The sequence below is a fragment of the Corvus hawaiiensis genome, chromosome 1 (genome assembly GCF_020740725.1).
Source record: "Corvus hawaiiensis isolate bCorHaw1 chromosome 1, bCorHaw1.pri.cur, whole genome shotgun sequence".
NCBI lineage: Eukaryota > Metazoa > Chordata > Aves > Passeriformes > Corvidae > Corvus > Corvus hawaiiensis.
In genome coordinates this window covers 5,006,478-5,031,681 of record NC_063213.1, presented here as the reverse complement: position 1 = coordinate 5,031,681, position 25,204 = coordinate 5,006,478, and the positions used below count along the sequence as shown (strand labels likewise).

The 25,204-nt window shown below is 43.4% G+C and overlaps 1 protein-coding gene across 1 annotated transcript; it reads left to right on the top strand.

Annotated features, from left to right (window-relative positions):
* Window positions 1-17,782: 17,782 nt before the first annotated feature.
* Window positions 17,783-23,427, top strand: LOC125334985 (chymotrypsin-like elastase family member 1). Its single transcript, XM_048322226.1, has 7 exons — window positions 17,783-17,837; window positions 17,991-18,100; window positions 19,308-19,439; window positions 20,101-20,237; window positions 20,352-20,497; window positions 22,397-22,546; window positions 23,290-23,427. The coding sequence occupies exons 2-7, from the start codon at window positions 18,021-18,023 to the stop codon at window positions 23,314-23,316; spliced, it is 672 nt and encodes a 223-aa protein (XP_048178183.1). The 5' UTR covers window positions 17,783-17,837; window positions 17,991-18,020; the 3' UTR covers window positions 23,317-23,427.
* The last annotated feature ends 1,777 nt before the right edge of the window (window positions 23,428-25,204 follow it).

Below are 25,204 nucleotides of genomic sequence, written 5' to 3'. Positions count from 1 at the left end.
TAAAATTTTATTATGTTAATTGTGTATTAGACAGTGGAAATAGGATTGAATTAGTGTTAATAAATAGCTAGGATTAATATTTTAGGTATTCTCCAAAACCATTTGTCAACAGAGGGTTTTCCTGTTATAGTAAAGTCAGTCCATGATAAAAACCAGCAAACTGGTAATGCAAGGTTAAAACCATAACAACTGGTAGGTCATCAGAAATTTATTGTGGTTGTTACAGGGCTTTAAGCCACTACAAATACTGCAGCGTTATGACATTTCCACACAATGATATCTGCATCAGGTCTTTGCTTTTGCAGATACCGAATTTTGAAGGAAATGTCATTTATCATTCATGGCAATGGAACTAAAACAATGTAATCCAGAACTGGCAGATCCTGCAGAGAACTGAACACTTTAAATGCTTATTTTTCAAAGCTCTTTGTGTGCTTAGCAATTTCAGCTTGACTGTACCATTATTTTCTCAAATATCAGTCTTTTCTAAACGTTCCTCTGTAAATGTAAGATGTGTGCTGACTGCTCTACATTTAGATATGTAGATACAGTATAAAAAGCTGCAGCTGAGTTAGTTGTAGGTTTCTTTTTTCAGTCGGTGGAGAAAGTTTCAGGCAATTCTTGGCTGTAGCTGTTTTTAAAGACTTCTCAAAGCTGTTGTACAAGTAATTTTTCAGTATAGCAGAAGGACTGTGTAGCATGAATAAAGATCTTTGGCCTCTTTCAGAACTGTTTTACTGTAGAACTCACCAGAAATTAAGGAATAAAGGTATAACCATTCAAAATCTCAAAGGATTAATGTTTTCAAAATTGACTGTCTAAAATCAGCAAGCTTCAGAAGTAAGCTTGCAATACAGAGGAAATTCTGTGAATGAATTTAATTAGTTAAGAATGATGAAAAATATTAACAGAATATTAGTTCTTCCCTCATTATCAATGCAAAATATTTGTGTAGTAATAGGCCTATAATAAATTTCAAGATTATCAAAGAAGCTGACCCTAAACAATGTTTTGGTCAAAATAATTGGGAGTAGGAACTAAACATTACTGAAGACAATAATGTTTACAGAAAGTGGTTATTCAAAATCAAAAGGAAGAGCATCTCGTAGATCAAACCAGTTTAAATTACATTTTCTTAGGGAAATTCATTTCATCTTCCACTTGTGCAGATGATGTGCAGGACCTTTATCATGTGAACAATTGAATTTAATCCTGAACAATTATGTATCCAACAGGATTATCCACTTCACTGGCAAATATTAATAAATCTGTCACGATCTTCAGTCATATTTATTTATACCTCTTGGAAGGCAGGCACAGGATGCTCATGAATGGGAATTCTAACAGTGATTAGACAACATTTTCATATTTGCATCATACATAAACAATTTAAATGATCATCATATTGTTAACAGTATCACCCTTCAGAAGTTGTAAAGCATTGAATCTTTTAACCTTGGAGAAGCATAAAGAAAGATAATTCTACATTTAAGAGTTGCCAGGCAGGGGCAAAGATTCAGCTGTATCCAGTTTTGTTGATTTTGTTGTACTAGTGTGTTTCAAGCCTCCCTCTTGTACTCACAAAAGAGAATTTCTATTTCTTATAAATAAGATATTGATGGTAAAGGAAGTTGGTGCTTCCAAATCTATGGAGTGCAGCTACATTCAGTACAGCTGTATGGAGCATAATATGAGTTTTAACAGCCTGATTTTATTTATTACTAAGCTTTGCAGAAACTACACAGCTCATTCTTTTGTCTCCTCTACTGTACCACTGTTCCAGTGCTATCAGACCTGCTCGGGTTGGTAGGCAAAGGTATTTCCTGTGCAAACGGAGCTCTTGGAAATGTTCCAGCATTTAAGCAGCACTGCTGGATGCAGGAACAGCTCAGCTGGGTTAGTAGCAGTCAGTAATGCAGCCATCAGCACACTGGAATAACTGGGATTTTGGGATAAGTCACCTCAGAGCTTTGGGAGTGAAGGGGTCTCCCATGGAATGGTTGAAGTTGGAAGAGACCTCGGAGGTCACCTGGTCCAAGCTGCCTGGAGCCAACTCTCCAGGGCAGAGTCAGCCTGCCAGCCCAGTGAGGATGTGTCAGGCACTCTTCCCTAGAAAGGCACTTCAAAGGCTTCGTGAGACAGTGCTCAAGTGGCTGAGTCACTCCCAGGGGACTTTTAAAGAGTCTGAGCTGATTAACTCTTCAGGCTCCAGCCCCTTTATGATGATTGTAGCTTTGCTGGACTTGTTCCAGTAGATGAGTATTTTTCCTTGCACTGGGGAGCCCAGAACTGGGCGCAGTTCTGCAGGAATTCTGTCCAACAGCTGCTGAACACAGAGTGGGAATTTCTTCCCCTGACCTGCTGGCTATGCTCCAGCTGATCCAGCCCAACACATGGTTGGTTTTATTTGCTGCGGGGGCTCATTGACTCATGTCCAATTAGTTGTTCACCAGGACTCCCAGATCCTCTTCTGCAGAGCTGCTTTCCAGCCAGTCATTGACTTCAGTCCTCTGGTTTGGACCAGAAAAAGTGATCACAAGGTTCCCTTCCAAAGGACACACAGACACACATGAAACTGCTCTGAAAAACTTTCAGAAATTGTTGTGATGGTTACTTCATTTTCTTGCACTCTTCATCATTGCTGCAGGTTTCTGAAACACAGCAGAGGACACAAAACCCTGATCCTTTGAAGGAGCCAAGACCAATTTCTTCCCGGCAGAATTTGGCAGCAGTGATTAATGTCCAGCACCATCAGCACCAGGACCATGTACGAGCTGCTGAAAGCTATAAAGATGCATTAACCTCCTCTCCAACAGATCATAAAGAAAGTATTTTTTAAAATCTCAGTCGGCATCTCCCTATACAAGGTGAGAGAAATTGTTCTTTTGGTGTCACATCCTCAAAAATATAGAAAAGGAAATATTGCTTAATTTTTCAAAACCATGGAATTATCATGGTGGAATTTTAAAATAGTATTTCTGACATTGAAATGGAATAAAAACCAAAAAGGAACATGAACATAAAAAGGAAATCCAGCCACGTTAGCAATTTTTGTACTTATTTATCCATTAAATAAACTGCATCAAATTGAAAAATATTTTAAAATTCCTATGTAGTACAGTAAATCATCAGAAGAGAGCATCATATTACAAATATAAAAATAAGGTCAAACTCAACAAAAAGGAAAATTGCTCAGGTATAGTTTTCTACTCACAGTAAAAGTCACTTCTTAAAGCCCATGAAGTATTGGTTTGGAAAAACTCTCATTTACGTTTGTGAATGTTTGATTCTCAGGGCCATTAACTGGCAGAAAATTGCATTGAATTAAGTATGAATTCCATCTACTCTTTTCCTGAGAATTAATGATATGCAACATATCACAAGCTTTAATGTCTTGCAGCTTCATTTAAATAGAACAGCCATTAACATTTGCAGGATTGCTCTGATTTTCAAAGAGAGGCCATCTCCTTGTTATTTGTACTTGACTTCCTCCGTGTTTCCTCTACTTGTTTATTCATGATAGAAATTATGTTAGGCCTGTCACTTCAGATAATTAATGATGCACAGGAAAAATCAGTAAAGAATACCCTTGGCTGATTATTCATAATTACTCAGATACTGCAATAGTTGCGCTAATGGGGAAATCTATCTTTGATTTAATTATAAAACTAGATTGAAATTGTTTTGGGAAAAAAATTGATCTGCTCTGTTTCTTTTATGATAGAACTCAGTAGAAGGAAAATAAGAGGCTCTTGATACTTACTACAATTGTTATCTAAATACTTCATTTTTAATTACTTGTTATTTTCTCAGACAATAATGAAGTTGGCTTATTTTAATTTGGGTGATTGATTGTCAAGATGCAATAACTGTTTCTCCAGTCTACACACCAGCACACTGTTTTTACATAAAAGCAGTAAGCAGGAAATTGCTCCATGAGTTAGGTTGGCATCACTAAATTTTTTTCCAGAGACAGTCAGAGAAAAGGAGTAAAGGAATGAAATTATGAAAATGAGAGATCGGTAATCCCCTAAATACTGTCTCTGTTGGACAGAAAAAATACTTATTCAATACGCACACCTGAAAATAGAAGAAATGTTTGGGTTTTGTGGGTAATTGTCACCAAAGTGGTGACACTGATCCATCCATCCTTTCTTGTGTGACATCTAATGATAGGTTTGGAACTCTTCCTAAACAGGGGAAATGTTCTACATGCTTTTGGGGATGGTAATACTAGTTCTTTTGTTATCTATTCTGATAGTATTTAAAGTAAGCAAATTTGGAATATTGTTTAATGCCAGTTCATGTGTAGGGCTTTTTATTTGTGCATCTCCTTTTATTTTCACAAGTTTTTGTCTTCTAGATGAGGAGCGATCTCATGTTCAGGAGACAAAAATATGAACAGGCAATAAACCTGTTGGGGTTTTGGGAGGTCCCCCTCTGTTTTCTCTTTTCTCTCGAGGAATTTTTCCCATATATGTTGCTGAGGTGACAAATTGCTGGGTGCTTGGGAGAAACAAAAAACCTGGCCATAGATGGAGGGGTCCAACGGGCTGCTCTCTTTCACCTGGGCTTGTGGGGTGTTGTTCTCGGCGTTCTGACGGAGAGAGAGGCTGCCATCGTGGTGGAGGGAATTCGTCAGCACTGCAGGCGTCTGCTTTCGGCTGCCTTCCTTCTACCGTGAGTGGAGCCTGCTCACTGGAGCAGCTGTTGCACCAGGACCCTAACACCCCATCTCACTAAAAGAGGCACCTTTTCACCATCTGCTGGGGTGCCTCAGGCAGAAACCCCGGGATTCCCAAGCCCGCCTTTCCCTGCCCCGCTGGGAGCTGGGCTGCAGCCACCCTGCCTCTGCTGTTGCTTGGAGCCTTCGCTGCTCTGTAGCCCCGCTCACCCTGCCTGCCCAGACCTCTGGGGGTTCCCACTGCAGCTCTGGAGTTCGATACATCTCGTCTGCCACCTGGGATTTGTGCTCGTCCCTGCCGTTCCAGCCTGCCGTTCCAGCCTGCTGTTCCCGAGGGTCCGGCCGGACACCGGGATCAGCTGCCCAGGGGTTTGTGAAGCCTTTGTTCCATCCCTTCCCGGGATCCCAGGGCACCAGAGCCGCGTGCTCCCCGAGCTCGCTCCGGAGCGCCCCCTGCAGCCGCGGGGGAACCATCGCACCTGCCCTGCTCACCGGGAGCCGCCAGCGCCCCTGCCGGCTGCGAGCGGAACTGCACCCGAGGGGAAAGGGCCTGACAGCCGGGAAGGCTGGGACTGGGTTTGTGATTGCTGTTACTGCCATAGTCATTGTTGTTTGTTTGACTGGTTATACACATATAGATATATAATAGTAAAGAACTGTTATTCCTATTTTCCACATCTTTGCCTTAAAGCCCCTTGATTTCAAAATTACAATAATTCAGAGGGAAGGGGGTTGCATTTTTCATTTCAAGGGAGGCTCCTGCCTTCCTTGGCAGACACCTGTCTTTCAAACCAAGACAAAACCTTTACCAGAATGTTGTAGAAAAATCATAGGTATATAATGTTAAATAAGCTTAAAATTTTTGATTTCATTCAGATTTCCATCCCAAGTTTTAAAAAAACAACTCGTGAAAATATGAAAACTCTGTTTTCTTAATTTCACCTACAAAATTTTCCCCTTCTGGGTAAAATCCAGGATTTCACAGGAGTGTCTGTAGTGTGACATGGAGAATTAATAGATCCGACAGGTTTGGAAGAGCTTTCTGCTTCTGGAACATGGAGACGTCAGCAGCATCTGAATTCCTCTTGGCTCTGTGACTTTGCCATTATTTCTTTTAAAAATCTGACCCTTTTCCCAAGAGATAAACAGCATTGCTGTATCTGATTAATTACAGGCACAAACCAAAACAAAATTAAGTGTGCATGATTTAAGTCAATATTTAAATTTTTCCAGATCTGATATCATCTGAGTTATTGTAAGGTAGAGATAAAATGTACTTTAATGCTTTATCATTTTTAGGTAACTTTTCAGCACTGGAAATATTAAAATTGCTGGTAAGTAGTAACCTTAATAAAACCAGAAAAAAAATATTTAAAATTTTAAAATAAATTCTTTGGAATGTTGAAGAAAAGATAAATTTTGTAATCTGGCTATAACTACTTCAAGGGACTCTACTGCTGGTCAGGCATACAAGGGAATATTTGTGGATTTGGGATTTTCAGAGCAACACCTCTGTGCAGTTTATGTGACTGCTCTAAGGCTCAGTTTGTAACCCAGATTGTTTGTAGCTGGAGTCTCTTCCCATCTTTAGTGATTCTAGGGATGTTTGCTCAGGGTGGGTTCCTACAGGCCTGGGATGTATGAGAGTGGATGGCACAGATCTTCCATCCTGCGCGGGACTGTGCCTGCAGCACTGGATGAAAAGCACAGTAAAATGGTCATTATTTAGATGTGCAATTTTTTTACTTCTGAGCATTGGTGTCCAGCTACAAATCCAGCTACCCCTCAAGAACTTGCTGTACTGAGATGGAAGAGTCCTGCTCCTCCTCCAGTCTTAATTCTTGCCTCAGGGTCTCACCTGCCTCTTTAATTCTGCGCCTGATTCAGCTGTCTGAAACAACAGGAAAACGACCAGCAAAAATAGGAATACATTTTCCCTGGCTTAGTGAATCAAACCATTTCACCCCATGAGAGGAAAGGTTCCAGAGCTCAAGGCAAGTGAGGGATCTGTTGCCAGGAATAGAATGATAACAAGTCACTTCTTTTTGCAGCAACAAGCTGTTAGAGCAGTTCAGCCGTGCCTGTAACATTACCCCTGGCACAGCTGATCATCGCTTCTGAGCTGTGTGAGTGCCTGTAGCTGGAGAGCCACGAGTCAGTGCCCTAATGCTCCGCGCTCCTCTGCTAGATAAATTATCCTCCCCAGCTGCTCGAAGGGATTGTTCCTTCCGGAGTACGGTTGTTGAAGGAAATGCTGCTCTTTATCAACACTGCTCTTGATTTTATTTGTCATCATCACCCTAGTGCAGGTGTCTCTTTGTGAATGGTGTAAAGCAGCTCAGTTAACACCTGGCGCGACTCATCGATTCTCTTGCTCAACAAAGGGAGCTTTGTGCCTTTAGCAGAACTCAGGGGTTTGCCGCGATTTCAGGGTGAGTGGGAGCATCAGCTTGGAGATTTAACGGAGAAGTTTAGAGAAATGCAGTCATTTATGTCCCAGGGAGAGATTTGAACTGGCAGCTTTCCAGCAACGCATGCCTTTGACAGAGTTTAAATTTATTTAGTGCCTGGCAGAAGTACTTCATTAATTGCAGCAGCACTCCTTGTCTAAGCATATAATCAGAAACAAGGCACTTAAACTGTCATGATTCAATGCAAGAGTCGCGGTACTTGGGGAAAAGTAAACAAACTCATTTTCCTCCGAGGCTGACTTCTTCCTTGGCAGAGTTTATGTGCTTGGTGCCTGATTTGTCTCTTTTTAAAGTGGTTGATTTTGCATTAATCTGTGCATCAGAACTGGCAAACACATGATCTGTAAAACTGCAAGAACTGTGAAGCTATAAATGGCATATGAAGGATGGCATATGTATGAAAAAACCTGTACATTCATCAGTATATTATAAAAAGTTAGACATCTATCTGAAAGAAAACCATCCACTTATTGTTTATAAAATTATATGCAGATATATGCTTACTGCAAATATTTCAGAATTCTCTTTTTTGTAAAACAACTTTTCTATTTCATGGTGCTTTATATAGGTAAATATGGAAACTTCACATTGAGAAGATTGGTCAGCCTCTGCTTTTTCCAAATAGGCACATGGACAATTTAGTCAAGCTCTGGGATAATTTGGGAAAACTGGAAAGAACAGAAAACTATGAAGAGTATGATTCAGATTCATCCAGATCCTCTGGGGCTTTGGCTCTTCATGTGGCACAGGACCACAGCTTCGCTGACAGATCGTTTGTAACTTCTGGAAGTGATTTTTCTGCTCTGGTGAACTCAACCACCCCTTCCATTGTTTGGGATAAGACCACATTCCCAAGCTTTGTCTCTATCAAATCCAAGACTTGTACATGCAGGGCTGTCTATAAGGAACGTTGGCTGCTATCCTCAGGTTTTCCTGTGCATTTTCATTTAACTGTGAAGTACAGAACTCATTTGTGCGGTCCTTTTTCAGTGCTTGAGCCAAGTTCTGACCCTTTGAAAAGGACTAATTTGTTTCACCGCTTCCAAGAAGTTATCCTGTTAATCTCCAGGGAGAACACAATGTGCCACCACGTCCTCAACTCCTTTAAAGCTCACAATGTTCTCTTTGCTTCAGTCACCGTGAGCCGTTCAAGAACAGCATGAACCTTTTAGAAGCTGGCAGTACTGGCAGTACCCTGTGCTTTGTCCTTGAGTACCTTGCCATGGCCTTTAGCACCAGAACAGGCATTTTGAGTTCTTGTTCCAGGTGTCAAAGCAATCTTTTCTTTCTTTTCCATTCCCACCTTTCTGCATCAGCACGTGTTCAGTGCAAAGCTGTCAGCTCTGTCAGTCCAGACCCATAAGTGTTCAGAATCCTACCCTGGAGCTGCACAATTCAGTTCTCCTGCAGTCCTTTGCCTTGGATTTATCAGGGCAGGAAGGAGATTCCAATCAGGACTTGCCACAGCTGCAGGTGAACATCTTACCCTAAAATATCAAAATCCCTCTAAAAATAAGTGCAGAATTCCTAACAGCTTTTTGCTACTATTAAAGAATAAAGGAGGCTGGGAGACCACTGAGGATTTGAGGAACTTGGACACTGATTCAAAAACTGCTGTTAAAGTTTGCCATTGGAAATCCCCACTAGGATATTGGTTTACTGCTTTCTGATCTCAGTCAGGTTGAATTATGTTGTTTACCATGGATCAGAACCATGACCATGAGTAGAGAGCTCTGTTGCTCAGCTGCTTTGCAGCATCCAGACTTTTTTAAAAGGTGATATTGCTCATCATACACTTTGAGGGTCAAAAGATTAACTGCAACACTGCATCAGCATCAGCCTTACAAAGGAGGAATCTGAACAGGGTTTCAGCTGATGAAAAAAATAATTCTGACTCTATTAGTAACCAAATGGGCGCCACATATTATTTATTCCTGAGTCCAGCTGGCAAGACACATCTCACATCCATGTGGTTAAACTCTTTTTTCTCTAAACATGAGTGTGTGCAACCCAGTTGCCCACTGGAATCATTCCTGGCCCATATTATGCACTAAAATTAGACCAAGTATTGTCTGGGATTGTGGTGGCTGACATGGGGCAAAACCACACCAGGAATTGTGCAAATAGTTTCACAACATAGGCAGCAAAAAGAAATGCCAAGCCCTTGTGTAGGTTTCGGGGGTTCTGAGGTTCTGGTCGGGACGGTCGGACGTAGACGGAGACGAGAGATCTCTATAGGCAGGTCTCGGGACACAGGCGGTTTATTGTAAAGGGCGTGGGTATTGGGGCACTGCTCAGAGCTGGTAGACTCAGCTCTGAGCAGGCCCAAGAGAGCAAGAGAGTGAACGGGTGAGAGAGAGAGAGTGTAAGAGCAAGAGTAAGAGCAAGAATAGAAGTGGAAGAGAGAATGAGAATGTCTGAAGTCCTGGTTACAATACAATAAATCATCTTCTGCACTGAATATTCTAATTGTCACTAACCAATCTAATACAAGATACAAATCCTATAGCATTTACATACAGCCTATAAGAGTTCTTATATTACCATAGAGTGTTACATCTTAACTTCTAAAAACTACTCTTTGGACCCCTTCTGCTGAGCTAGTAGGGTCTGCTCTGACCCTTGGACCTGTTTGCAAGCAGAGGGTATTGTTCCATCAAGAGGGGATTACTTCAGTGGCCATACCATTGTTTTCTAGTTGTTCAGTAACTAAGACCTGGTATTTCAAAAGTGGCTTTCATTTCGATGTTGCCTGTAGTTTTCATATTCCCAAAATCTTTTGTCAGGCAATCATATTTCCAAGGCTTTCCTGTTTCATCTTCCCCAACACCCTTGGCTCTGGTAAAGTTTAGTTCTTGGCGTAGAAAGAGATCTGGGTCTGAAGATATGTGTGGAAAAGTTCCCTTTGAGCCAACTAAACCTCTGGATTAAACCTTTGGTTTGGGATTGATGTTGAAGATGCAGAGCATGGAGTTGGTCAGTGTAGCAGCTCTCCTGAGCACTTCATCAGTTTATCAGCTTGAATATCCCTCTTTGTACAAAGTCCTGGGGTTTTATTTCTCCATGGCAAATGTGGAGAAAGGGTGTATCAGAATGCCTTTCATCTTATCTTTGCTCCTTGAGTTAACAGTCATGTTTGCCTCTTTGTCTGGTTGGAAGGTTCATCTCAGTGATCTGAAAGCTCAAAGTTTGTCATGTTTGGGAATATCACAAGGGCCTACATGGAGAAAATCCATCAACCCTACACAATAACAGGTAATCCCACTGCTGTGACATCAACAGATAAGGTACTGCAAAGGTTCCCATCTTCTTTGCCAGCAAGCACTTACCATCAAGTTAAACAGCAAGGAGCTCATTTTCCAAGAGTTCCAAGTGAAAAGTGCTGATTTAAAGTGCTGGCCATGAAATGGGGAGTGGGGGAAGAAGGGATGGCAAGCTGCATCCTAAACAACATAGCTCAAGCAGGACCAAGTGCAAGGACCTGAGCAGCTGTCCCAGGGTACAGACCCAGATGAGGCTTCTCAGGTGCTTTTCCTCCTCATTTAGCATTTCCTCCAATGGAGCAGTTTCCAGAGACAGCTGAGCACCGAGGGCTGGGAAGGCAGGGCTGCAGCACCTGCTGGTGCACTCACAACCCTTGCCAAATGGGGTTTGCCAGCAGGGATTAATCTGGTCCTAGCCTGGCTGAGGACCTACTGGTTTGGGGGTACCCAGTGAGTCCAAGAGGCCTGGCCTTCCTTCCAGCCCTTGTACTTGTTTCAGGCCAGGCTTGCCAGCCCTGGCCCTGCCATCCCTGTTCAATGCGCTGGTGTTGGTTTTTCTGCTGGATTAGACCACACCTGCAATTTCCTAGCAAGGGAAATCCTGATCCTCAGCCAAAAATAACTTCAGCAGGTATCCAGGTACAGGTGTTCCTCTGCTGCTGTCTTCTCGGGGGCTCTTGTTGGTTTGGCTGGAACGTGTGGCACTGCAAACACAGTTAAACTGCAGCTAAACTACACCAACCAGAGGAAACTGAGCCACATCCACACGTGGAGGCACTCAGTCTTTTTCTGCTCTTTATGCTGAACTTCCTGAAACTGGCTGAAATTTTGTTCTTTCAGATATGTTTTTGTGTGTATGTTCCTACATCCATGCTTTGAGGCCATGAGTTGGGTTTTATATTCCAGAAATTCTGATGTTGAGAAAAACAGGTATGGCAGGGTGTGTGCCTTTCTTTTTACACCAGCATGAGCGATGTCAGAAAGAAGAGAGGAGGGAAGATAAGAGAAAGGTTCCTTGATGTTATTCCCTAAGCATACAACTGAGATAAAAATTTGTCAGTCTTGAGTGCATGAATATACATGGAGGAAAAGCACAAATATACATACTGACAACCCACTTAGATACAGAATATTAATTTCTTTCTTTTTTTTAACATCTTTTCACTTTAAAAAATACAGGAAAACGCAACACTTCTAAAAACCTCCATGCTGCAAGAGCAGGATGGCACCATCTACAGAGCAGGTGTGCAGGTTGTAGCAGTTTAAGGTGATGAATTTCCAGTCTGGGGCACAGTGTGATTTATGAGATAATTAGAAAACCAAATGCGTAACCACCCTGTTTACACGTGTGGCAGTCAGGATTTATAGACAAAAGCTGCATTTTGCTTTATATTAGTCACTATTTGAGAAACTGGGAAATGCCATTGAGAATTTAACACTGCAGTAATTGAGATAAATAGAATGAAGAGGGGCAACAGGCTGTAAGATCAGCAGAAAAGTTATTAAAGGAGTTTTGTTCTTGTTTGCAAGAGGGCCCAAATCATCTAAAGACATTACAGGAATATTATGTAATGGCTACTACAGACAGAAAAGATGTAGAAAAAGCTCTCAGTCTACTTGTAGAAATTGAAAAAAACATTACTTAAAATAGTCTTTAGATCTTTTCATGCACATTCCTTTCTGTTACAAATTACACATAAGCTCCTGATTTGCTTTTCCACTTTTTTCTTCACAGTGAATAGCATTTTCTTTTTCACTTTAAATGGAAAGCACTGAAATTAAATTAATAAGCATATTAAAATACTATATATGAATGTTTTTACTATTTTTTCCATGTTGAGTAAGGACTTGGAGGCAGAATGTAAGCTGTTTATCTTGTACTTTTTCCTCTTTACTTAAAGTCAAAGTGAACCTTTCCAGTAAGCACAGTGGGCAAGATTCTGATGTCATTAATACTAAAGTTTTCCTTTCATTTCAGTGGAGTTAGGAGTGTTTATAATGTTCCACAGAGTACTTTTTCTAAAGCATGCAATTTATTTTCTTATAGAAAAACCACACACATAACTCTTAAGAGTTATGGGACTGAAATCTATGGATTTCAGTAAACTGCTTTCTAGTGCAATGGTTACTTAAATACTGAAACAGGAGGTTGAGTTATGGACTGAAGGTTCTGCAGAATTTGGAGCACGGTCAAGTTACTCTGCTGTTAGAAGTAAATAAATAAGACATTATTTCTCAAGACTTTTCTTTCAGTTCTGTGTGCTGCTTAAACAATATGAATTACTGATGTTTTGCTTCTCTCTTTAGATTTTTCAATGTAATCAAATCAATATTGGGAAATAACAGTGCGAAATTGCAGCTAACTGAGCACTTTGGTCTGACCCAACAAAACATTTCATTACGAGCTGCAAATGAACACTTAGTGATTTTAATGGGGCTTTATGAATGCTCAAAATTAATCATCAATCATTAAACATATTAAAGCAGGTAGCAAGTTTTGCTGCTTAAAGGAGCCCTTTGACCTTGGTTTGATGAGCAGTGTTTTGGATAATTAAGAGTCTAACCATCCAAATTCTTCATACTGCACTGAGTAAACATTGTCACACTGACAGCACCCAACTGTAAAATGTTATTCCTGAAAATTTTATCACTGCCTGTACCAGGGGAGATGGTTTTCTTTTTGTATCCTCTGTGCTCAGACAAGCTGAAAAGCTTCTACAGGGAGTTTAATGACAAGAACTTTTGATTCATCTATTCCATCTAGTTTGTCAATAATATGTTGCCCTAATATAAAGTTTTAATATAGAGATTTAATATTTAATACATAAATTCATTTATATTATGAGATTCTGTCTGTAGGAATTCAGGTGCAAGCTGTGCCACTGCCTCACTACCCTCACAGGGAAGAATTTCTTCCTAAATATCTAATCCAAACCTGCCCTCTGTCAGTTTGAAGCCATTTCCCCTTGTCCCACCACTCCATGTCCTTGTCAGAAGTCCCTCTCCAGCTCTCCTGTAGCTCCTTTAGGTGCTGGAAGGTGCTCTAGGCTGCTATTTCCTTGGAAGGAAAGCATTCAAATTATTTTGACAGTGACCCAAGTCCGCGTGATACTTAAAACAGAATGCCAAGACCAGAATTCAAGTCAAACCATTAGCAAAAGTAAACTGGGTGTTGTCAGATGCTGCTGCTGATAAAAAAGTGGGGTGTTGGTTGTTGTTACTCATCTCCCCATTCAATGAGCCTTATGCACTGGTTTACTCTCTGAGTAGAACATGTGCCAAAGATGGTCCTGAATCCATCACCTCCCCAGATGGTGCAGAAAGGTTTTAAATAAAACCAGTAACTCTGTCATGTTGGGGAAGATGAAACAGGAAAGCCTTATAAATATGATTGCCTGACAAAAGATTTTGGGAATATGAAAACTATAAGCAACATTGAAATGAAAGCCACCTTTTGAGATACCAAGTCTTAGTTACTGAACAACTGGAAAACAATGGTATGGCCGACTGAAGGTAACCCCCTCTTGATTGAACAATACCCTCTGCTTGCAGGCAGGTCCAAGGGTCAGAGCAGACCCTACTAGCTCAGCAGAAGGGGTCCAAAGAGTAGTTTTTAGAAGTTAAGATGTAACACTCTGTGGTAATATAAGAACTCTTATAGGCTGTATGTAAATGCTATAGGATTTGTATCTTGTATTAGATTGGTTAGTGACAATTAGAATATTCAGTACAGAAGATGATTTATTGTATTGTAACCAGGACTTCAGACACTCTTACTACACTCTCTCTCACTTCTTCACTCTCATTCCTCTCGCTCTCTCTCTCTTACCCGCTTACTCTCTTGCTCTCCTGGGCCTGCTCCGAGCTGAGTCTGGCAGCTCTAAGCAGTGCCCCTATACCCACGCCCTTTGCAATAAACCGCATGTTCCAAGATCTGACTTCAGAGATCTCTCGTCTCCGTCCGTGCCGACCGTCCAACCACTGACACACCAAAGCTCCCACACTGTCACATGCAGTAGTCTATGTTGGGAACATTATACAAGGCCTGACATCTCCAGCAACCCCCAGGACCTGGGATTTCTCCTGCCCAGCTGCTGGAACCCAGCCTGGCATGCCCTCAGCCTGTGGGATCTCTTACTTACCTCCTAGTCAGAGAATCATGGAATCATTAAGGTTGGAAAAGACCTTTAAGATCATCAAGTCCACCCACTTGTCTTGCATATCCCCCTTGAAGACCTCAAATCCTCAAGTTCACCTTTTTTTCCCCTTCTTATCAGTAGCACCTTCCCAATTAGCTCCCTCCAAAGCTCAGTTCTGGTCTGGAGATTTTGTTCTTCATCCCCACCCTGTTTATCCCTTGTGTCCCTGTGTTTTGTTTATCCCTTTCCCTTTTACTTGTTATCCCCTGGGTACTAAAAAAGCCCTTGATCTTGTAACTTTAGCGAGTCATGTTCTCGTGTTCCATGTGCCTCTGACAGTCTGTATATCAAACTTGTTTTAAAAATTGCTCTCAGACTAGAGTTTCTGTGTGCATTAGAACTTCCCTGCACCTCAGCTGCCCTATAAATTTATCAGGCAGCATTTCTCATGAATGTGTACGTCCCAGTGTGTGCTAAACTGGGATGCTGTTCAGCCCATTGCCCTTTCCATCAGACATCACCATGTGAAACATCAGTAAATGTGGATTAAGTGTCTGTATTTCCTGAGACCAACTTTAAGTCTGATAAACATTTTTACCATTAAAGTGAGTATATATACATATGTATGTCTGGAATTCAGCTTGTGCTTTAAGGGCTCCCTGAAAGACAACTTTTTTTCTGTGCTCAGTAACTCTCACTGGATCACATCAAGTCCACCCAAATATCCTTATTTGCTTGTACAGTCGCAGAATCTTTTCCCATCATCCATCCTATCCCACATGCTACCACCCCTTATGCTTCCCATCACTCCTGAAATATTCTACTCATCCAGAAAATTTTTCTGTCATCAAAATATTTAATTCTGATCCTGTGTGAACAAGGACAAAAGGCTGTATGCTAATTAAAGAGTGCTAGATCACTAATTAATGAAACAATGCCAGAAGTCCAATTAACTGAACAGTGCTAGAGCACCAACTCAGATGTTCTGCTTTTTTTTGGACAGAAAAATGCTCACACACACTCTGGAATAACACTGGTTTGCACCAGCCCATGCTCTTCATAGCAACTTTTACACACGGTTTGGAAAGCCAGTATGGATAAGGATGCATAAGCAACATGGATGAGACCTTTCTGTTTCAGAGATAAAACAGTTTTACTGTATGGACACAAAAAGGGACCACTTGAGTTGGTTTTGTGGTGTTGGAGTTGGACATGATGATCCTTGTGGGTGCCAAGGGGAAACGCAGACATCCCTCAAGAGCTCTGCACTGAAACAATGCCTGGAGTGGAGGAATTCTGAAAACAGCTGTAATTCATCATCCCCAGTGTAATTTATTTCTCCTCTGGGCATTTACAACACAGCCCAGCATCAAAGCCACAGCGATGATAGCATGTGCATGGCTGTGGAGGACAGATTACAGACAAACAACTGCTCGAGATAAATGCCTGATGTCCAAAAGGAGAATAAGCCACTGCATTCTTAAACACGGTTGTTTGTAGGGAACACATAAAGCCTTTGGAAAAATAAATTAGTGGTGGAAAACGAGTGAGCTGGCCAGGCCTAACTGGGATGATGAGTGCAGTGAAGGTGAGGGGAAGAGACTGCTTGGGTAGGAGGCTGCTTTCTGACCTCCCACCAAAACTAACTGGAAGCTAAAAGTGGTCTGTGATGTGAGGGGGAAAATGTGCTCAATGACTAAAAGAGGGTCTCAGTGCTGAAATATCACACTGAACTTTTTATGGCTCCCACTAAAATAAAAATGATTTGTGAAAGAGGTCTGTAGGGGTTATATGGGAAAGGTCCTTGCTCGTGCATTCCATGGAGAGTGGATCCCATTAACACAACTGGGTGGGTGACCCTTGCTGTCTTCTCCGGTTCATTTCCTTAACTCTCCCTTTTTTTACTTGACAGCTACTCTCTGACTGCAGTTCAAGGTGAGCTTTACTTCCCACCCATTGATGACCTGTGTGTCCCAAGGAGATTTCCCCTGATCATGAACCCAAATCTCTGGGTTTCCATCAGCTGCAGGAATTTCTTGTTTTCTTCCTGTCTGGACACAAAAAGCAGAGCTGTGTTTATATTTATATTTATATTTATATTTATATTTATATTTATATTTATATTTATCTGAAGAACTTATGCATCTACTATGCTCCCTGATTGCACCTTTAACCATTACATGGATATAAATCATGACGTTCCACCAGCACAAAATATAAGGGACTGCAGTTAATGAGGATATGAAAAAAGCTGTGGTTTTGTTTATCTATTTTACAAAGATCAGTTCATGTCACATGGAGTAGCACAAAGCTGGACTGACACATAAATCTCTTACAAGGGACTAATACAACACGTGCACCCACAATTGCTGGTCTGAAGCATTGGCCTCTCCAGCCTGGATCTGCCCTACCTTGTTTTTACTTGATCTGAAAGAACTCCAAATTTCTCAGAATTTTTCTGCCTCGTGGCTCTGGGGGAACCATACAATGTGGAGGTGTTTGTGTAGCCTTGGCTCCACATTGAGCAGTTGGGTTCTTTTCCCAAGGCAACATTTTTTATCAGTTTAATAAGTTATGGGTATAGATAAGCTGTATTGATCCCAAATTTAGACACAGCTGCTTAGCAGATATTTTAGTATGAAAAGACGTTTTCCTGGAACAGTGTGACCATTTCATTAAAGATGTTTCAGCTTCTGGTTCTTCTCGGCTGCCTGGGTAAGTAGCAATTTATTTGAGCTGGGGAAGGGTGAACCTCTCAGCCTCTAAGTGGTAAAGATTAGATTTTTTTTTTTCTCTGCGGTTTCTGTGCTAGGGCAAAACCTAATGTGGAAGGGTTTTCCTCTATTATGGAAGCATTATCTCCATGGGAAAGGTTTGGGAGTTCTCTGAGGGAGCAAAAACCTGCAACCTGAAAGAAAGAGGATGTAGGTTGGTGCATCAGGGTGGGGTTGGAGTATGGGAAACAACTCAATTTATATCAGAGCTCTGTATCTTGAAGCCTGTTTATGGTCTTTTTCACTCATGGAGGCTTAAAGAAGCCTCCAGGATGGAGAGTGACCACAGTGTCACCACGTGCAAACATCAACCACTCCATCTTTCAGACCCGGCTGGCTGTGGTGACTATTTCTCTTTAGGAATCCACACAACAAACTGCTCTCCTTCCTTATTTGTGTTAGGGGCAATCTCTGGGACTCCCCTGAGGGATGCTCTTCAGAAAGATGCACTGGCAGAGCGAATAATTGGAGGCCATGAAGCCCAACCAAACAGCTGGAAGTGGCAGGTAAAGCTGGTGTCTTATATTTGAAAAACAGACTTAAATTTGAAAAAAAAAACCAGTGAGAAAATAACAGCTTCCACTGTCCAAAGCCACACACATTGTTTGTGCAGAGGCATGGCATGGCTTGGGTGTAAAATATGTTGTTGTTTGATCCAGGTGTCACTTCAGATTTCCTACCCCGAGGACATGGGATACTACGGCCACATTTGTGGTGGAACCCTTATCAGCAGCAAATGGGTCATGACTGCAGCCCACTGTGTCAGCATGTGAGTAGGATAAAAAGTGTTAAAACTCCTGTTCTGCTCCTCATTCTTGCTGCAGATGGGAGCCAGACCCTTTTCCTCCTCAGAGGTCCCCAGTTGTGCCCTGCCTTGCACAGCTGGACGTCTCCCTGCTCACTTAATCAGGGGCGCTGGAAAACTCTGCTTTAGCCTTGATTTTACATATTAATGGCTAACTTCCTGGGAGTGGAAATCAAGCTGATTGCTGATTTGCATAAGAGGAGGTGCATTTGCATGAGTGTGAGCATTCCTCATGGGTTTGCATCCCGAGGGCCTGCAGAGAGATGGGAAGATGGAACAAAAGGGGTGTTTGCTTGCTCTCAGGCCGTGCTGTACAACAAGTCTGACGTGCACGCCTCCAACAATGCCATGGGACACCAGAAAGCCAACAGTCCCCTTTAATTGCTCCTGCCTTTAGTGATTGCACTTACAAAGTGTGACCAGCTGGTCCTTCACACTCTGCTCCAGAAAGGTGCAGAGATGCAAAATGAGTCTTCTTGTTCAAGACCAAGCTCAGCACTGTGGTAGCTGATGCTTCACCTTCAGTTTCTTCATCAGCAAACTGCAGACAGCATGTGCCTGATTTGTAAAACCACTTAGAATCATAATTTAGGTTAGAAAAGGCCACTAACTAAAGGCCACTAACTAAAAGGCCACGAAAAGTCCAGCCATTAACCCAGCTCTGCCAAGCCCATCATTAAACCTTGTGGACAAGTGCCACACCTACACATCCCTCCAGGGATTTAAAACCACTCCACCACTGCCCCGGGCAGCCTGTTCCAGTACCTGACCACCCTTTCAGTGAAGAAATTTTTCCCAATATCTATTGGACATTTCCTCTCATTTTGTACTTTTTACGTGGGAGAAGAGACCGACTCCCACCTTGCCAGAACCCTCTTTTCAGGTAGTTGCAGGGAGCAACAAGGTCCCCTCTGAGCCTCCTTTTTCCCAGGCTAAACACCCCCAGCTCCCTCAGCCGCTCCTCATCAGACTTGTGCTCCTTCACCAGCTTCCCTGCCCTTCTCCAGACCCACTCACAGCAGATTTGGCTACAGTCTATTGGAAATCCTCTGATGGAAGGTGCTTTGGAAATGATGACACTGGTAGAAGGTCTGGGTGGTGCAGGACTTGCGCTGCAAACCACTCAGTGGGGAGTAGATTTTGCATCAATTACTCTGTGATTCCTTTGCAGGCCCCCAGATGTATCCTACCGGGTGGCTCTGGGCGAGCACAACCTCATGCAGGTGGATGGCACTGAGTACTACATTGATGTGGATGCAATCTTCACTCATGAGGGCTGGAATCCCAATGCCATTGCCAACGGGTAATTATTTTTAATGACATCGGGTGTTTGAATGACACTGAGCTTCCTGTCCCACTAGGGTTTATATGCATGTTCAGTCCAGCTCCCAGTGAGGCTGGATTTGTGGGAAGCACTGGGAGATGCTGCAAAGGAGATTCCCCAAATGGCTTCCTCTCTTGGAGGTGTTCCATGGTGTCCACATGGATGATCTCAGTCCTGTTTTGCCCAAGATGGGGAAAAGATGGGCCTGTTTTACCCATCTATGGGAAAAACAGATGAATCCAGGATGTACAGAAGATTGGTGGACTTGCCATAAATCACAGCACTGTGTGCATCTGATGAAGGAAAGCCAACAAGAAGATGCTGAAGGACTGTCTCAAACCCCCCTCAGAGACATGCCTGTCCACCCAGGGTCCACCAAAATTCACCTCAAACCTGTAGGAGACTTTTGGGGACTGTTATCCCCTTATCAGCCTGTACCATGGCCTCCTCTTTCTTAATTGCTTTTATTTTCCTGTCACCTGTGATAGCTGTAAGGAATAATTAATTATGTTTGCAAGGTGCTTGTCTGTTGTGCAGAGGCTAGAGCCCTGTGTGAGTGCTGAAATTGGACTGAGGATGTCTGATTCATGCCTCATCCAGGATTTTCAGTAAGGAATCTTTCACCTGTGGCCTGTTTCAGCTACGACATTGCCCTCCTGCGCCTCAGATCTCATGCCTATGACAATGGATTCGTTCAGATTGGAACACTTCCGCCTAATGGACAAATTTTGCCCAATGACTATCCCTGCTATATTACCGGCTGGGGAGTGATCAGTGGTGAGTAAGGGGGAAGGAGGATTCAGATCACCATTCAGATAAAGCCTCTTTCCTCAACCCCTGAAGCTGCTGGGCTAAGATGTCACCCTTTCTCGTGTCCCCTTTTCTGTGTAGTGAATGGTGACAGCCCAGACAGGCTGCAGGAGGTGGTGGTGCCCGTGGTGGACCACGAGATCTGCTCCCAGCCAGACTGGTGGGGATCCCAGGCAAAGGAGACCATGATCTGTGCAGGTGGAGACGGCGTGAGGGCAGGATGCAGCGTAAGAGCTCTTATAATCTTATAATCAGAGGGTTTTCAAGCCGCCCTCTTTCTTTTTTCTTTCTCTTTCACCTTGCTGTGCCTTCAGTTCTGGTTTTGCCATTTCTCCACCTGCAAGAGCTCTCCTGCAAACCCTGGCCCCTTGGCCGCTTTCTGCTGAGTATCTTCTGAACCAGGCCTTCTCCACATTCCTCCATCTCCCCAGAGATCAGAGAACAGAGAGAAAAACATGCAGATCCTCAGGGTGCGCTTCTCCCCTCTGATTTGGGAGAGTAGATTGGCCCTGTCTTTCAGCAGCATGTCCCAAGTGATCCTGGGGACAAGGCAGTCACCTCTGTCCTGACCCAAAGGATGAAGCTGCGGGGAAGTTTGTCCACTCTTCCAATGCTGTTGTGTTGTTGCACCCTGGGCCAGGCAGTGCTACCCCCTGCTTGTAATCCTTCTCCTTCCCATCCACTCTGTTTACAGCTGAGGTTGCTGCAATTTTGGGCTACGTCCAACAGCTCCCTCTGGCCCAGGTTAGGTGGAAAAAGATGATGTTGTGAGATTCCCATTATCCCAGGGGATCCAGGTGGCCTCAGCATCAAGGCAAGGAGGTTTGGCATGTGAAGTCAAGAAATACTTGCTACCTCTCCCTGTATTCCTTTCACTGTAGAGGTGGCTTCTGATAAAAGCAGCCATGCAGAGCCCTTAAAATATTGTGGGAAAATGCATAATGTGTGATTATGTAAATATAGGAATATAATATAGAAATATATAGAAATAAAACAGGTTGTACAATTGTCTCGGTTTTGAAAGACAGGTGTCTGCTAAGGAAGGCAGAGGCCCCCCTTGAAGTGGCAGATATAACCCCTTTTCCCTCCAAGTTATTATATTTTGAAATCAAGAGCCTTTAGGCGAAGATGTGGGGAATAGGAATAACAGTTCTTTACTATATATATATATGTATATAACCAGTCAAACAAAACGACAACAACTCTGGCAGTAACAGCAATCACAAACCCAGTGCCAGCCTTCTCGGCTGTCGGGCCCTTTCCCCTCGGGTGCAGTTCCGCTCGCAGCCGGCAGGGGCGCTGGCGGCTCCCGGTGAGCAGGGCAGGTGCGATGGTTCCCCCGCGGCTGCAGGGGGCGCTCCGGGGCGAGCTCGGGAAACCCGCGGCTCTGGTGCCCTGGGATCCCGGGAAGGATGGAACAAAGGCTTCACAAACCGCTGGGCAGCTGATCCCGGGCTCTCAGGAACAGCAGGCTGAAACGGCAGGGACGGACGCAAATCCCAGGTGGCAGGCGAGATGTATCCAGATGGGAAAAACCACGGAGGCCCAGGCAGGCAGGGCGAGCAGGGCTACAGCGTAGCGAAAGCTCGAAACAGCAGCGGAGCAGGGCAGCCACAGCTCGGTCTCCAGCAGGGCAGGGAAAGCGGCTTTTGGGGTCCCGGCGTTGTTTCCAGCAGGAAGAAAGAACGGCCAAAAAGAAAGCAGCAGCAGCTCCTTTCTCTGCAGCTTCTCTCTCCGGACGCTCAGAGCGAACTGTCCCCACACCCAGGTGTAGACAAAGGAGTAGCCAGGCCCGCCCCACTCCCCTTTTTGTCTTTCTTAAGTACAGCTATTTGTCCCCTAGCAACATGCATATGGGAGAAAATTCCTTTAACAGGAAAAAAAAACTAAGACTAAACTAAAACCCCAACAACAATTATACACAGTACAGTTATAGGTATGGGATAATTTTAGGTCTGTAGATATTTAGTGTATATTTTTATGTGGCTTAATTATGTCAGAACCTTGTTACAAACCACGTTTTGAGACAAGGAAGAGCCTCATATATTTTAACTCTATAGTGCTCCTTACCCCAGTCATTGCTCAGATAATTTGGCCGAATATTTCGTTTCTTTCCTCCAATCCAGGGGGACTCTGGTGGCCCTCTCAACTGCTACAGGGATGGCCGCTGGGAAATCCACGGGATTGCCAGTTTTGGGTTAGTTCCCTACTGTAACACCTACCATAAGCCCACCGTCTACACACGTGTGTCAGCCTACTTGGACTGGATCCGGAACGTAAGTGTCTTCGTGCCTGTGAGGTAACCTGGTGCATCTCCCCTGAAAGCAAGGGATTGCCAGAGGAATGTTCCATTTATTTTTCATTCAGAGGAGTTTTTTGTTTTTTAAACCATTAGGAGTGGAACTGGGAAATCTGGAGGGGTCTAAAATCAGGATATTTGGAGCTACTTTTGGTGTAGTCAAACAGTTCTAAGGAAGGAGCTGCTGCCTTGTAGCTGAAATGCTCTGCCGAGGACCATGGACAAAATTCAAGCCAGGCAGGAGCTGGGCTCCGTGTCCAAAAAATTATCATCACCATTCACCCAGACAAAACCTTGCTTCAGGAAACCACAGGAGGAATTAGCTGGATGGGAAATGCAGCAAACATAAAGCACCTCTAAAAGTGAAAATCCTTCAAATCTGCACTATCCACCCTCAGCTTTACATTTGGGAATGAACAACGAGCTCTTTGCTCCTGAAATAATGACTGGCACTGCCTTTTCCCAGACACAGGGGATGGTTTTGTGGAAAAGCCTCTGTAAATTGTGGGTTCTTCTGGAAGCAAAGGTGGGGAGAGGTATTTTAAATCAGTGTGGGTTAGAGGGAGGGCACTGTGGTCCATAAACCTTTTTGGATGGGAATAGGTTGTTGCATCAGTCCCCTGGCCCAGCTGGGAACAAGCCCTTCTTCTGAGCATTCCCTGGCATGGAGACTTGCCTTATTCTGCTCTCTGCTGAATTAATCTGTTTTTTGCTTTCCAGACTATAGAGAAAAATGGAGATAACTAGAGAAGGATCGCCTGGTGCATGAATATATGAGAGAAAATGGAGTATCTGTGCTCATTAACCCTTCTCTCATCCCTTCTGCACCTCTCTGGGCTATTAACAGCAAGATTTGGCTAATACTGGTGTAATAAAGTCTCAGTGAATGCAGCTAGTGACCTGTTGGTGTGTTTGCTCACACTTAGGCTCTGGGTCAGAACCCTGTCAGCAGGGAAGGAGGCTCAGGGAATGCCCCAGTCTGTGACAGTGCCCTTAACCTGGGGCTGGGCAAGGCTGTCATTTTGGCACCAAACCTGCAGAAAATGGTCATGATGGACTTTTCTCGTTGAGGGGTCCTTAGGGATAGCCCCACCAGAGGCAGAGGTGGTCAGGTCGGTGCTTCCAGGTCGGTGGGAGCAGAGCAATGTGTGGTGCTGCTGGGCACAAGTGTAAATGCTCCTTTCCTGATCTATTCTCAAGCAACCAGCAGAGGTTTTGCTCACAGAACTGGGTTCTCTTCACATTCCCAAACAAACAGCTTCAATCAATCACTGCTCATGGAGAGAGCATTTGCCTCAAGTGTATTGGCAAACTCAATCCGTAGAAAGCACAATCCATCCAATTTACTCTTAAATTTACTCTGTACAGGATGATTTTTTTAATTCATTTTTTAAGACTGAGAACATAGAAAAGGGCATTGCTGGAGGGTGCTTTTCTAGGCAGGAAGCAATAAATTCCGTGTAAAACAATCCCCTGTGTGGTTAGGTGTGCAGGGGCCCTTACTCAGCCAGCTGAGCAAGCCTGTCTGCAGTGAATATTTCCAAATATTGTCCACTCCCTATTAGAGACTGGCAGGGCTGGTAAATGGAGGGAAGAAGGAGGAAGAGGAGGTGTATGCGCACAATAAGGCAAGATTTATCTTCTGATCAATTTCAAAACCACCCTTTCCCATCCCTGGAAGAGTTTAAAGCCAGGTTGGATGGGGCTTGGAGGACCCTGGTCTGGTGGAAGGTGTCCCTGCTCATGACAAGGGGGATTGGAACGAGGTGACCTTTAAGGTCTCTTCCAACCCAAACTATTTTGTGATTCTGTGAACTACGAAACTATCCTCTTGGAAAACACAGGAAATCCTACATCCCCCCCCCCTTCCCTTTTTCTGTGTATGACATGCACATTTATGGATGAAGGGTTTCGATTTAGCTCTTTAATAATTTTAAAGCACCTATGTCCTATCTCTCCTAAAACCTGCACACACCTAGGGCATAGCACTATTTTAGCAAAATCCTCTCTCTTTGGGGGATGCACAATTCTCCTCTCCAGAAGCCACTAGAGGGCATTGGCCAACCAAGGGAATGTCCCACACGGTTATCACCGACTGCTAAAGGAGTTTTTGTGGGTCAAGACTGATAACGTGCCATGTCTCAGCCTTGCACTCTGCCCTCCGTGTTTGTTTGCAAACCCTCAGATAAGCAATGACACACACAGGAGCTGCTTTTCACCTCTGTTTCCCAGAGCTCTTCTCTGCAAACTGTTAAATCTTCCTTATTATGGCAAACTAAAATGAAACCGGTGGTATTTTCTGTAAGGCTTGTGAAGGAGCAAAGTCCTGGCTGTATTTTTGGCTCTCAACTTTGTTAGGCTGCACTTGGCAGTATCTCCTGGGTTCTCAGCAGTTTGGGAGTTCTCCTCTTCTGACAAAGTAAAAACCCTTCAATCTCAGTTTTTCTACCCCTTAATATTACTGGATGGTTCTTGCTCCTTTTAAGAGCATTTGTGACTTCTGCTGCTATGTCACAGAATCACAGAATGGTTTGGATCGGAAAGAATCTTGAAGTTATCATCTAGTTCCAGCCCCCACTGCCAGGGACAGGGACACTTCTGAAAGAGCCTGGGTGTGGTGTGCTCTGTCCCAGGA

What these genes read in the sequence shown, in the direction of transcription:
- LOC125334985 (XM_048322226.1), top strand. Translation starts at nt 18,021, where the DNA reads ATGGGATACTACGGCCACATTTGTGGTGGAACCCTTATCAGCAGCAAA. An exon ending in GCAGCCCACTGTGTCAGCAT is followed by an intron (nt 18,101 to 19,307) that starts GTGAGTAGGATA and finishes ATTCCTTTGCAG; the next exon opens with GCCCCCAGATGTATCCTACC. An exon ending in GCGTGAGGGCAGGATGCAGC is followed by an intron (nt 20,498 to 22,396) that starts GTAAGAGCTCTT and finishes CCTCCAATCCAG; the next exon opens with GGGGACTCTGGTGGCCCTCT.